The sequence below is a fragment of the Tinamus guttatus genome, unplaced genomic scaffold (assembly GCF_059628265.1).
Source record: "Tinamus guttatus ecotype Peru unplaced genomic scaffold, ASM5962826v1 Tinamus_guttatus_pri_ptg000315l, whole genome shotgun sequence".
NCBI classification, from domain to species: domain Eukaryota; kingdom Metazoa; phylum Chordata; class Aves; order Tinamiformes; family Tinamidae; genus Tinamus; species Tinamus guttatus.
The window spans coordinates 1,524,295-1,539,696 of record NW_028288849.1 but is presented as its reverse complement, the minus strand read 5'-3'; the positions used below and the strand labels follow the sequence as shown (position 1 = coordinate 1,539,696).

At 36.7% G+C, this 15,402-nt stretch overlaps 1 protein-coding gene across 1 annotated transcript in view; it reads right to left on the bottom strand.

The window, feature by feature from the left end:
• The window catches only part of SEMA5A (semaphorin 5A), a 179,983-nt gene that overhangs the window by 145,635 nt on the left and 18,946 nt on the right, over positions 1-15,402 (bottom strand). The window contains exons 3-4 of the mRNA XM_088528915.1: positions 14,381-14,480; positions 7,460-7,505 (exon numbers count right to left, since the gene is read on the bottom strand). Of these exons, the coding sequence (XP_088385041.1) occupies positions 7,460-7,505; positions 14,381-14,480 (146 nt within the window). The remainder of the gene's footprint in view (positions 1-7,459; positions 7,506-14,380; positions 14,481-15,402) is intronic.

Genomic DNA, 15,402 nt, shown 5'->3' with positions numbered 1-15,402 from the left:
TAAAAATACTTTGATGCAGCAGTTAGGTTGAGCCACTGAGTAAGTGTATGTGCCAAATGCCTATTATATCAAACTGTCATCTAAAACCAGTAATGTTAGACATAAATCAAATACCTAATTTCAATTAAATGAAAAAACATAGCTTCTTATGATATTGGGACATCATTTAAATACAGCATCTTTTCAGTTTGTCTGCCTTAAAATAAATCCAAAATAACATATGAACGATTGTTTCAACATAGAAATCTCATATCTATGTCTAACACCAAATATTTCAAAGCACTTATAGTTCTCAGTTTTAATAAAGAAAATGATTTCCCTATTTGGAGATGATTTATAGCTCACAGACTTGACAGCAGAAGCATCATATTGTAGTACCATCTGGGATGGGTAAAATAATGGATGCCAAAAGAGAAGTTCTACAGAAAAAAAAATGGGAGGGAATTTCAAGGGCCAAAAAGCAGTGGCAGGGGATGCTAAGGACCATACATTGTCCATAGGCTAGGTAACGATGACTACTAACATAGAGGTGCAAGCTGAACATACCTCTTGTATGTAAAATTACCTGAAAGACTAGCACTTGTAACTGAAGAGATGTGTCTTTACGCCTATTCTTTGAATGAGTCTGACATATAAACTCTGGTTGCACTCAGATTAGTTGTCACAGTCAAAACCAAACAGTGGTTTCATACTGAGGTTTGTAAACATTAAAGCAGCATTCCTTGGAATAGACTTTTCCACTAAGAGTGATTCAGAAATCATTAGTTTTAGTGCATGTAACACAGCCTGGTTTACTACTGCACATACCAGGAAAAGTTAGCAATAAATCTGCCAAAAAAAGCTGAATTACCACTCTAAAATCTACGTTTTTTTTTAATCTGCTCTCTAAAATGCACATATCTTTTCATATCTCTCTTTCTCAAGAGAACAAATGCATTCATGTTATGCATTCAGGCAATTCAGGTTTCCCCTTTATATTAGAACTCTACAAAATATTTGATATTTAAAGAAAAAAGGTCTTCTGTAGTAGAAGTGAAAAATTCCACTACCTGTATTTTTTTCTTTATTATGAAACCAGAAGAGAAAATTATTGTGAGGAAAATGAAAAATGCAGCCTAGCATGCAGAGGTATAAAGAAGATAAAACAGAAAATAAAAAGCTAAGTTGTTCTAGGATGTTTTCTGTCTCATTTGTTTAGAAATGAGCCTGTCCTTATATTTCAGTGCTGGCACAAAAAAAAAGACAGTTACAAAAAAACAAATGACACACAGTAATGTCTCTGCCTTGCCTCCTTTTTTTTAATTTCTCCCACTCTCCCCCAAATCCTGAAACATACAAATAAGCCAAGGCAGCAGCAAAGCCCTCCCCATTTGCTAGGATTCTTTGATCTTAGATTCTTTCTAAATTGAATGAAAAATTTCAACACTACCAAAGGGTAAGGAAATAGAGATTCTGGAGACCAAAACCTCCCAATTACTTAGATGCCAAGGGTAAAAGAATAACAAACGAGGCTGAGCAGGAGAGGAGCCATACATCCAACTAACCTTCTTATATGCACTCTGCATAGAATACAGCTTTGTAATGGAAGTCTGCACATCTATTCAGAGTATCACCAAAATATACATATTTTATATATATATATAGTGTATATATATTAATATATATTTTATTTCTATATATTTTATGTATATATATATATATAGTGGCATAGATGCCACAAAGGACTCACTCTAGCTACAAAGCAGCTCTTTAACCATTGTGTACAATCCCAATTGCCTAATACTTTGTAGACTTGTGCAATAAAACCCAATGCTCTTTGCCATCAGAAAAGTCTCAGCAAGACATACCACGGTACAGAACTGATATTGTGACTACTAGCATTGTGACTGTATGAAAGGCAAGCACCTTTTGGGATTTGGCTTGTCCCTTTGAGCCTACGCAGAGGCTCTGTCTGCCATCCCCCGTATAGTTGCCTGTTCTGTTCCCTTTTCTTCACTTTTCTTCAACGTGCGCACCTACATCTTCTCACCATCTTGCTCACCAACTCTTCTCAGAAAACAGGTTTATGAGTGGTTTCTTGCTCTTTCTGCTTCCAAGCTGTTGAGGAAGTAAAGTCTACTTTTACAAGACCCTCCAGCATCTTGACATAGGAGGGATCTACTCCATGCAACATCCTGCTGCTTGTCCATTTTTCATCCAAGGAGAAGGACCCAAGCAGAAAGGACTAAGTGTTTTGGTAGCTGATGACCCCTTGTGAGAAAGAAGGAAAGAAGTCTACACAGGGAGGAATACTCACTCTCCTTCCACCCTTATGCAGCTTCCACCTAAAACAGGTCCCAATCTGATGTTTCTCCTAAGGATCCTAATAGAATTTTAAACCTCAGTATACTTTAGATTTCACCACTGTCAACCTAAGTGCGTCACAGATATCCTTCATTTCCTTATGCTTTCAAGTGTGGAATCAGATAATTTTTCTTACATCTGACTTTCTCCACAGTTTGTTTCACCCCAAGATAAAATGATTCATCAGGTTTCTCCCATGTATTTCACAGATCAGACAACTGTGAACACAACTAACAACACCAAGAAATACACAAAACGAAAAATAAATTTCAGCATGAAACTGCCATTTACTGTCTTCTACTCACTTGGTAAATCAAAATTAAATGACCCAAGTTCAGTTTCTTTATTTTTAAACTTATTATTGATTATTTTGAATTTTTCTTTAATTATTATTCAAGGTCCCAAAATCAGCATAAGTTAAGGACTTTAGAATGTTTTGGACTCTACATGATTAGTTCTCACAAGTTTTTGTTGTGCTTATAACAAAGAGAACTCACAGCCATTGCAAAAATAAACTGAGAGTTTGGGTGATTTTAGGATATATTTACTAGTAAAGGGTCTCAGTTGTGAAATCAGTTTCCTTCTATTTTATACCATGAACATAAACTCTCAGGAGACTTCTGCCTGTACAAGAGAGGGTGTGATAGGTCCAGATCCAAACCCTGACATTTCTGACACTGACTAAGCTCCACAACTGGAAGATCTGAAAGAGAAAGGCCAACTCAAGTTGCTCAGGCTTTGCTAAGGGCACATGCACCCTTTCTTCATCGACACAAGTAATCTCTTTCTAGGTGCTTCAACAAATAGTTCAAAGCTTAGGCAGGTAAACACAAGCAAACCTAAGAATTCAGCAGCGCTCTTTTCCAAGCATTTGGAAAAAAATGTTGAAAATAGTCACATTCATCACAGCCGTCCTCTGCCTAATATCCAAGCCCCACTGTTAATCTAGTCATTGTCTAGAAACCGCTTTTCAGAAGGATTAAAAAAAAAATCTATTCACTTAAAGACTACTGCTTAGCTTTTGCTTTTGTATTTTAAGAGACACATATGAGATTTTAGGAAATCTAGCTTTAGTCTTGGCCTCCAAGTGGGTAGCAACAGAACAAAACTCACAAAAGTAAATGACTTCCGAAGTATGCAAAATCAAGGATTCTATAATAAAAAAAGGAGTCTATAAGCCTACTATTTTTAATGACAGATATAAAATATTTGTTCTTCGACAACTATAGCCCAGGGAGGGCTTCTTTCCTAATCCATAATCACCACACTCTCATTGTTGCAAGTCTGCTTTGAACAAGTTGACTCATATGTTTCTCCAGCACAAGATTAAAAGGCTTTGGCTGTTTTTACTATTCTTTATTCCCCTAAACAAAAGAAATCACTGAGACATGACAAATACTATCACATTAAACTTGCTTACTCAAACCAAAGGATTTTCCTATAAAGTAGAGGGCCCAGAGCCACAGCACGTTGGATGACAACCTTGACGTATCCACAATGGGCAAGGATGGCTCAGTAAAGAGCCCCCCTTCACGTTTAGATCCACATCCTGCCTGACACAATGCGGTAACGCATTTGCTACCACTTTCACTGGGGATTTCCATTCACTGAACCGATGGGAACGGCACCCTTTTCACAAATAAATACCTGCTCTGCACATTTTTTTTTGCAAAAATGCTTGCTTGTTTCTTTTAGGAAGGGGCTTACTTTATGTTTCAAGTAATATTTTTCAGGTATATATATATTTGTAGAAAGTAGGGCATATGCACATCTTGCACTTTTTTTTTGTTTTTTAATAAACTAGCTGTCAGTATTATACTTTATTCTATTTTGGATAGCTTTTCTATTACAAAATAATGCTTTATTTATGAAATGGCTCTTCTATCTTTTAAAATGCATAAGGAAAATTGTAAACGCAAGACTCTCAAAGCTGCTTTGTGAATCATTTTAAATTGATTCTTTGGATTACACACTTTGTTATGTCTAACATGAAGCCTTTTATTTTTATAACAGCATGTAAGCAATCTAGGGACACATTCCAACAGATATTTCAGCAGTGTGAATGGGAAATATTTGTTTATACAAAGGCAATAGAGGTGCATCTATTGTCGAGATCAAATTTCAGGCACTCCCATTCAGGAAATGTACTATAAGTAACCAAGATTACATTAATGAATCGAGCTAAATAACAAACAATCAATGTAAACAAAATAAACGGTTGCAAATGTCTGATTAAAAATCTGCACAAGCAGGTTGCAAATTCTAGCAGTCCCCATTGCTTCCATGGTGGCAGCATCCGCTGTGCAGCAGCGGGGAGAGGCAGCACTTTTCCTCCTCCTTCGGACATGAAACAACAATTATAGAACTTATGCGATTTTCTAAAATAATTTAACAACAGATCTATGGACTGTATGGTCTCCAGCCCTTTTGTGTTATTATTACTCTACACACAAAACTTCTTACTGCAAGCTCTTTACTACACACCTTTTCTCCCAGATGTGAAAACACTTATATTGGCTTGCTAAACAGCTGCATGGTTTTGTTTGTTTGTTTTTGCAAAGTTCCCACAAAGTAATCATAGTGAGCAACGTAAGCAGAAAACTTGGACTGATTTTTTTTGTTATCATGAACAACTGTGCAAAAAAGGAATACTAGAAGAAAATTCTACTGCTGCTACAGAGAGTGTCAAAGTCCTCAGTCACTTAACAAATGCAAACTAGCACATATGGTATTAATGAGCTAAATTGCAGCATACTTTTTCTCTTGTGAAATTCTACCATTTTATTCTTCAAAGTGTTTAGACAATTTTTGCTCACTCTTCATTTTTCCCTCAAGCATTGCAGAGTTACAGGTTTGAAAGATTTCCGTCTTCAAAACATTGTTAACTTTTAAGCACTAAAATAGTAAATTCTAAATCCACTAATCTTACAGTCATTTGCTTATGCAAATATTATGTTTCAGTTCTAAAATATTTTTTCATCCTACGTGAATGAAGTAAATTTCATATGCCTGAAAGGTTCAAAAATCTACTTTAAAAAATTCCAACTTTTTTAATTCCTGAGGGAATCTTTTATTATATTATGGACTGGCATTGCAAACTAGGATTATGAAGCGAAAACTAACTTGACCCAGAAAAAAATTATCTGAAAGGCATGTAAATCTTGGTGAATCGTTAGCTAGACACAGTCTTGGCTTTAGATGGGTTTCGGGTTTGTTGCTGGCAAGTGCTGAATGCTTAGTTTCCATAGGAATGGTTATCACTTCTTTAAGAAAGAAGATCTGAACAAGTTCGTCAGACTTGAGAGTCCTTAAACAACACACCTGACCACCTGACATCACAGGTTCCTTAAAACAAGACACACTCTAATTATCTCGCAGATGGTTTGGAGCTGCCCTAACAGGCACTTTTACCAGCCTACAGGAACTCCAAGACAAATCTTGTCGCTAACCTGGAGCATTTTAACAGAAGCAATAAGACAGAATCAGAGAGAGGAGAGAGAGAGAAAGAATCTGTGAAGGACAAACATGAAGGACTTGTTACAGTAAGCTATGAAAAGAAGGAACAAAATTTGAAAGCTTGGAGCAGGGGTAGCAAAGATGCGTTGCTAGGAGGAAGGAAAAAAATTCACGCTGTGGTTTTGATTTAGAAATTCAGCCTCCGCAAAGGGCTTCCCCTAAGGAAAAGGGTCTGAAGATACAGTGACAAACCAGCGGTGTGTCAGCCTCATACAACAGCATAAGTTACCAAAAGCTAACTTGAGACAGACAGTCTGCTTAAAGGGTTCTGCATGTTCAGAGGACTAAAATCTAGTATAACATGAACATTATAATTTGTCAAGGCTTTTGCAGATCACCTGAGATTTTTTGTTTTAAGTCAGAGTAATGACAAATGTCCATAATCCATAGATTCCTTTCTCATTGGTGACCTCAAGCTGTTGAAACCTACCCCACAGAGGAAAGTTGGGAACTTCACTCTATGAATTGTCACTACAACGCAGTGTCACGTATACGCACCGAATGCATCCTGTGAACAAGCATGTCTACAACTTAACCCAAAGATTCTGTCAGAGCATCAGATATGTCAGGATGGGTCAGCCATTCTGAATTATTGATGAATAATATTCACAGGGTTCAGCCTCAAACACTAACAACAAAATAGGCTATTTATCAAAATTTCCATTTTGGTAAATTACAAACCAGCCTCAGATCTTCTTTCTGGCAATCTCGGAAGGTGAGGGAAGTTTTCAAGCATAGCTGAAGCTTAACATGTAAGTGATAGGTCTTTTGTGCATCAGAAAGATAAGATTTACCTGAACGTATTTTACTTTTTCATATTCAACTGTAGAGGGTTACTTTGTGGAATAACAGCCAAAGCCCTAAATTTAAAGATTTTAAACTAGCATAAAAAAAAAAAGAATTTCTATTTTATTCAGATTTTCTATTTACATAGCTTAATTAGCCAACTTAATTCAATTTAGTAAAAGAACGCTTAGAGCCAAAAACACAGAAATGTTGGTGCAGGTTAAAAATTACGCCAACATGGGAAAAGAAAAAAGAAAAAGAAATCCAACAAAATCCAAGCAGCGAACACATTCAGATCAGACCAGTGGGGGAAGATAAGACTGATCACAGATAACAAACTCAGTATAGATGTAACATGAAGTTCAAGGTAAGCAAAGCACTTTGGCATTCTTAGTTACTCTTTCTATGAAGCCTAAAAACCTCTAAAAAGTTTCACATTTCACCTTCCAACCTTTAACAAGTTTAACCAAATTGGCTACCTTAGAATTTCTATTTATAATTACTTTAAAAAACAACTTTTCTCTAAAATAATAGTACATTTCTGAAAACAGCTTTAACAAAGTACACGATAAGAAGTTAGACCATTCCTCTAAGAGAATAAGACCCCTTTTCCAACCTTCTTTTTGTAGAAATTCATTCTAGTAAAATCACAGCAAAAAGCAAGGTAACATGAGGTCTGCATGGCTGGGACAAGGGCTAATGTGGAATTTAAATGGATACTATCAGCTGCAAAGCAAAGGAAAGCAAAGAGGACAAAAATAGATGCTTAACCTACATCACACACAGGAACTAAGAAAATTAATAGTAAACATACCTGTATTAGTGAGAGATCCTCAAGCTGCAACCTGAAGAGGTAGTTTCTGGGTTGAAAAAAAAGAATAATTGTTACTAGTGGTTAAATAAAAACATAATTTATGAATATAAAAGGCAAAAGCAATAAAAATATGTCTGGCAGTCAGGACTTGAAATCTTTCAGCACAAAGCCCCTGGACTAAGGCTATTTCAAAAATTCTGATTGAAGGACTGGATTCACATGAAAAAAAAAAAAAAAGTACATATTTATGCTTTTGAGCCAATCACTCCAGTCTTTCTTTAGACTCAATGGAAGGAAATCCATGCTGCTCAGGCAGATTCCCCTGGCCAATGTTAGACATTCAAATAAGAACAAGACGCCATGTGGAATAAAACTGCCTGCCTCTCCCCAAACCAACAGGGCCCTGGTGCCAGGAGCTCAGCCACAGATATGCCATATGCCTTTCTGGGCTTATTTAGTTGACATAACTGTAAAGTTTTGTTTGTTCAGAAAAATCAGTTTTGCTAGTAATGCCTGTGATATCCATTCATGATCCTCACAAAAATGAATGAGCAGAACACCAATTTTGAATAGATTTGACTGGTTTCTTATCTCCTTGTTACAGCTTCTCCTTCGTGTCAGGTCTACATGCTCCATTTCCCAATTCCTGCTGCTCACTGGCTTTTTTCTCCATCTTATCCTCTCCTTAGATCTACTTTTCTTCTCATTACTTATTATTTTTTCTTTACAGTTTAACGTACAGAAATTTCTTCAGTCCTCTCTCCCTTACCTTTGATCATATTCTGCCTTTTCCAACATCAGTGTAGTTATTAAGTTTTATAAATGACCATGAAAAGTCATTTTTGAAAGATGAAAACATAAAAATTACTTCCTTTTTAATTTACTCATAATAAATCTCTAAACCTTTACAAACAACAAATTCATTCTAACAAAACAAGTACACATTATTAATAAAGCAATAATGAAAATTAAACTTTAAAAATTTGCAGATCATCTGCAGTATTACATTAATGTGACTTCTACAAGCATAATTCCAATTGAAATGAGGCCAGATTTTTGGAATCAATAATCCTATTTCTTTCCAAAGAGGCATCAGGTATCACTAATGGGCACAGATGGTCAGGACCTCTATTTTACATCTCTATTAAATATTTTAATGAGCCTTAAAAATATCAGCCTGTGCCTGCACAATGAAAACTAACTTTGTCAAGCGTTTTTTTTCTTCAGAAACACACGCGGTATCACAGCCAGCTTTATTGATGGACTCTGTAGTGCACATATGTGTATTTATTTATTGTCTCTAGAACATATATATCTATTTATCAGAATCAGGTCAATCCTTCCTATTTACTAGTGAGGCTTACTTATTCAAAACATGAAGGGGAGACTGTATTCACGAGAAAACTAGTAACAAATGGCAGGGCATTTGTTATTAGCACAAGGCAACCAAAGAGAAATCACAAAATGCCCATTTATGAGCCACGAAGAGATCTCAAAGGGCAAATAAGGAAAGTAAACATGGTAGGACAGTGCTTACCAAGGGCTCCACCAACAAGTTAAACACAAGTTGGCTTGAAAGACTCTTGGTGAAAGTCAGAAAATGACACATTTGCTCTAATCTGCTACATCCATACCACCTCTGTAAGGGCAAAAATACAATATTGAATAATTTGTCCTGTCCAGGCATATTCAGCAGGGAACACGACCACGAAGACCAAACTGCCCTTTGTGGATACTCTTCATCAGCCCTCAGTGCCTGCATCTCACACTTTCAGTCCCCAGATCAGGACTCCCAGCAGGGCCATGCCTGTCCCTGCACGCGCGTCCTCCCAAGATCTCTACTGAAGATTTATCCCTAATGGGGCATTTTAACACAGAATTTCTCATTACTCATAAGGTCTTTTCGCAGTGTTTCCTTCTTGCATCATTTCAGCCTATTGTCTCAAAAGGCAAAAATTCCAAATGAATAAATAAGTAAAATTGTACCATCCTGAAGAAAAGCAGAATCTGGAAATTTTTGATTCTACAAAGTAAGAATTATTCCCTGTGTAGGAGAACACAACACTTTTCCCCTCTGAAATATCCCTATAATTAGAAATTATCCCTGGAACTATAAATATTGACCATGGAAGTGTTAAGAAGACTAAAATGTCTATATTCGCATGAATAAGCCAACACTCGACACTAATTAATACACACTTTTCAGTTTCCAGTGGCTGTCAATAACCGATCAAAATAGGACATCTTTTTTCAGTTTCATAAAGCCACCAAGAAAAGAAAGAATAAGGAAGGAGAAAAAAAAAAAACCACAGGTTTAATACATTATAAAAAGCATCGGTATATTGCAATATACCAGCATACTGGGGAACTGGATGGTATACAGGGTTCGTTATTACATAACCAATGCTAGGGGAAAAGCTGCAAGCAAGCTCTTGGAAAAGCAATCAGAGATGTTCCTATCTAATTATATTCACTACAGTAAAACTAGCAGGACTACATTTCAGTTTAGAAATATAATAATAGTTTCACTCTCTAAGATCTTTCCTGTCTATCTATTTTCTTTAGTTTGCTTCCCTTAGGCTTTAAAATCAATAAGTGAAGTCAAATAAAAATTACCAAGTATCTTTTTGAAACATAACATAGACAAGAATAAAATATCACGCTATCTTATCAGTTTTCTGAAAACTGGATTTATAGGTCAAAGACTAACTGCTCTTTGTGTTTTAGGTCTCTGAGTCTGAATTGGATGCAAATTCCACTTCCTTTATAGGAAAAGATGTAGATCCATAACTGAACCAGTAAAAAAACAAGAAGTGGACACAAAAATAAGTACTATGGCACCAAGCACAGATTTGAGTAAGAACCTAGGGTGGAAAAGTTAGAGCAAAAATAAGAAAACTGACATCACTTTATTTCAAGATGTTTCTACTTATGAACCTAATAAGTCTTTAATCGTATGATTCCTGTTACTTCCATAGGACCCAAACTGGTCTTGCCTTCTGAAAGAAAGCATTATTCAGTCACAGCAAGTATGAAAAGGGCTGCGTAGGCATATGCAACATACACATGTTTTATTGAAGAAGACAGTTATAATACCAAACTGCCATGAAACAACTCTCTTCTGGTTGTGTTCCCTGTTAGATATGCAAAGATTTAATTAATTCTCTGCCTATGTTCAAATTAAATGAAGAAAAGTCCTCCACAAAAGTGGAGTGCAAAGTTCTGTACCATAAGACCAGGCAGAAGTAGACCAGTTCATTGAGCATGCAATGGTCAGCAACATGCTCAGTCAGACATCCACTGCAGAAGGAAGGAGCTGGTAGATTATGTAGGAACACAGTCTAACAGGGAAGGTCCCAATTGCCGTAGTCTGCAGTCAAGATACATTCCCGGACTAGCACAGATGATGGGTATAATTTAATTAAGTCTTCGACCTAATGTTTAAGACAGATGCCTTCACAATACCATTCTTTCAATATGATTTTTGAAGATGACTTGTACTGAAGTATCACTGCACTCTGCCAAAACAGGTTTTACCCCTGCCCTAATACTCCTCCTCTGCCAGCCATGTACTCACTGCCATCAACCTGCGTCAGCTCTGAAGTTTCTCTGGTTGTGCATCATGCTACTTCCACAAATTAAAATGTCAAAATAACACTGACCCAGCAAAAGAAAGTGAGCAATTGTGATCTGACTACTGCCAGAGTTGGTGCAAAGGAGGGGAAATGGCAGAGAAGGAAAGGGAGGAAAAGAGACAGGAGAAGCACCAAGTGTTTGCATGTAAAAGTATTTAGGAGCAGGTAAGGAAAGGAGGTAGGAGGAGGAAAAATAAAATACTCCATTTCCAAGAAAACTGGTAATTTCTCTTAGATTTAACAAGAAACCATACCTTAGATGAGATCAAATCAATTAGGGGAAGGATTGACACTGATTACCCTTAATCAAGCATTAAGTGAGTGATAATACCCAGATGCATATTAAAAGTATATAGCAGCCCATTTGTGGTGCGCAAATATTCTCCCAATATGCAGTGCTCAGGGCACCTCATTAACAAGAAGCTCTCAGGTTCTCCTGCTGAGAGGAGGCAACAGGGAGAAGCAAACCTGTACAGTTAGATACTCCTTTATTAAAGACATTCTCAAACAATCCTTAATGAATCCTTCAATTTGTCTTTTCATTATCATGGCAACCAATGGTAATGGTTCAAATAAGTGTTCCCGAACACACACCTAATTAAGAGCAAAGGCATACTGCTGCAGCCCTTCATCAGGCAGATAAGGACTGCCTCCAGCAATAAGCTACCTCAAAGCAAGCTAAAATCCTCCAAGTAAGCTTAATTAACTTCCAGGAGAATTTAGAAGAGAATGACACAGTTATTAGGATGCTGCTCTGTGTAAAAAAAAAAAAATAATAACCTAAAATACGTCTAGATATATAATATTCAGTTAAAAAATGTGGAAGCATAGATTTAAGAACCTTTTCAGATAAGAAACAATGTATTTTGAAAATCCAACTTGAATTATAACAACTAAATTACCACAGTTAAAGAGCAAGCTCCAGCTAGACTCCTACCAGTTCATAGTTTCAAATAGAACAGCTTTGGCAGGAGGGGGGCTACTTAATTATCCCTTTAAACACACAAGTCACTTCAGATATAATGTTTCTTGCATAGTCTGAATAGAATCATTAAAAAAGAGAGAAAGAGAGAGAGAAATTAAGAAGTTATACACACACATGCACACAAAGAAAAGAAACAGAGGAAACTAAACCTAACTAATCATTTTGCACTTCAGCAACTTTTCTTCCTGACTGATTGAATTTGAGACCTTCTAGCTGACTCTTGATTTACCCAAAATGGCCAGAACACTCCCTGCACTTTTTATTTGGATTATAAGAAACAGTTGGTAGGAATTTAGTGCACATTATTAGGGAATAAGAAGAAATGGCAATGCACACTTTGCCAAGGCAATGGAAAGACTGCTGCATCCTCCCCCTGAACTCATCTTTCCCCGTTAAAATGACCTTTCAGGGAGGGAAAAAGAAAAAAACGGTGGAGGAAATATGCAAAATTACTCCGCTGAGGGAAAAAAAGAAGGTAAGGTTTCTCTTGGGCAAATCCATGAACTTTCGTGCTTACAGGCATTTCACGATGGAGCATCTAATCAAAAATGGTGATGATTACTCTATGGGGTGCACTAAAAACACATACAGGAATATTCCTGCAAGTGTTTTCAGAATGAGACCCAAAAAAAGCTCCTCATTTCCTTGAGCTTAACTGAGGAGCTAATGCCCTAATCCTTCGCTGATGCCACTTAATTATAAAAGTAAATACTGTCTGGCCATATGTGCTTTTCTGTTTGTTTTTGTTTTGTTTTAGAAAAGAATTGAATACGTTAAGAGGTTTCAGATGGCAAGAGAGCTCACTCTCTTTTTTCTGTCAGGTCACATGTGACCTAAAATAACGCTCAGCACAAATTTTAAAGATATGGATTCGTGTGAAGTGCTATATTGCCCTATGTAAAAAAAATCAATAATAAATAAAAAATCTATTTTTATATAGCTACTACAAAATGTGCCCAGATATCCACAAGACCAACATTATTCCCAAAACTGCAAAATCAAGACTAATCTTAGCAATATAGGACCAAGAGGGACCTTTACTGTTTTTTACCTGATACAGCAAGTAGTACAACACAGCGTCCCTTTCAATATTTAGAGATTGCCTTCTCAAAAACAGTTCTGTTCTTGTTTTATTTGCACCAGTAAACTATTCCCAAACTCATTGCTTCTTGAATAATTTAACTATGGCAAATATGATTTTTTTTTGACAACACTACTACGTAGCTTACAGAGCTATTAGTTGATGAGGGATTTACAGGCAGTAACTGTGCACATCCTCAAGTTGCTTATTCATGCCAAATGGCTACTGCATGATTGGGTAGAGAAAGGAAAAACATCTTGTGAGACTACAGTTATTTTCCCAACTGAACAGGTATTTGCAGATTTTTTTTAATAAGATCACTTTAGACAGACCTACTCGCTTTTCTGAGGTGTTAGCACAAGGACACAGGAAGGTAATGGAAGCTTAATTCGTTGGAATAATCCAAGAGAAATAGCTGCATACCAAAAAACTTCATCTGTGAGTAGGAATTAACACAGGTTCCTCACTATCTTTATGAGAGAACATTTGAGGATCGGGACAGAAGTGGCTTCTTCTAATGGCTCTTCAGATGCAAACAGCTCAAGGTGTTATTTGGTGACTCACAGCAGAGCAAATAAACATGGATAAACAGTATATTCCTGTTGCGGGGTACCATACACACAGCTGCCAAGGAAGTTATGTTTTCTGACTATGTAGTTTGAACTTCATTTTCAGCTCAAAACTAAAACAGGAAAAAAAAAAGTTTAAGGCCTGACACAGCTTTACTCTTCACACCCAAGACAGTTTGCAAATTGCGACCAATAGTGAAAGTTCTGTCTTACTGTATCAGAAGTATGTGTATTTGTCACTGTCTAGTTCTGCTCTAACTATTTATTAGGATCACCTAAACAAGAAGAGCGGTTTTGAGCAGTCAAATTTGCATCTGTCACAAAATTTATACTAGACTAATTTTTGCCATGTTGTCATAAAGCATCTGCCTTGCTTTTCTGTCCACACGGAACACAGAGCACTTCATAGGAGTCCTCCTAAAAACAGGAGGAGCAGGTTTTAAGCTATTAGGCTCCTGGAAACCAGGTCTTCCTCTTTTTACTTTGGTTAGGAATAAGAGAAACAAGCAGAAACAATTTTCAATCCAGTGGGTCTGGAAGGCCAGGGAGTCACATAAGAGTAAGTTGGTGGTACAATCTAGCTCAATATTACTTGTCTACAAAGAACAAAACTCAATCTGACATAGCATGAAAAGAAAATGCTTTTCTCACCTTGCTCCAGCAATAAGCTCCTTTTGTCCTGGGTCAAACGTTAACTGTGAGAAGTCTACAGCATCTTCTGATCTGAACATGTATAACCAAGGGGCAATTTCTAAAAAAAAAAAAAAAAAAAGAAATGAAAAAAGAAATATAGTCAATATTGTTGATACTGTAAACACTTATTATAAATGTCATAGTTACTTAGGACATCAAGTAGCCAACAGCACATTTGCAGGTACCATGGGGCTGAGTTTTCTCAGTACGGTTATCTCAAGGAACGCAGGAGCCTTTTATCACCGTAACACATAATCTGCCCTATGATATTATAAAGAATAGCACCCAAAAACGACCAAAATAGCAAAATCTAGTTTTTACTTATAAGCCAGGTACATTTTTTTTCCCCCACTTAGGTAAGGAAAACAGAGTACAACAACGGATCATTGGTAGATAACCAAATAAGATCAGATTCATTACCTATATCTCAGAAGCAAATGCCTACGGACAAAAATAATAAAAACCAGCACGTTTGACTTCTGAAGCAGTTAGGATGAGGAAGGAAAAAGGGAAGATGCCTAACACTCAGAAAAGAGCATTTTTTATCTACCATTCTCAGATCAACGTAACACTATGAAAAGCAGATAGCAGACACATGGGAAAGCTGCTGAAATTCAGCAGTGGATGTTGTTTGTATTTGGAATATGATTTTTCTGCATCCATATCACTCAAGGGGTACCCCAACTGTGATTGTACTAGCACAAATGTTGTTCCAGAAGCACAGAGATTTTCTTAGGCAAATACATGAAGTAACACTGTTTATGAGGTATAACGATATTAATCATTCTTAAAATAAATGCAGCTGTACAAAAGCTTCCAAAGTTTGTCTTCCAATTCTCAGGATATCAAATCCATTTTATTACTGTTTTTAATGTGCCTACAAAACAGTATTCCACAACATAGGCAGAAGGTGAAGAGGATAATGTATCTATGATGATACGATGGTGCTGTGGGCATGCCCATGTAAAGTCAACGGACGT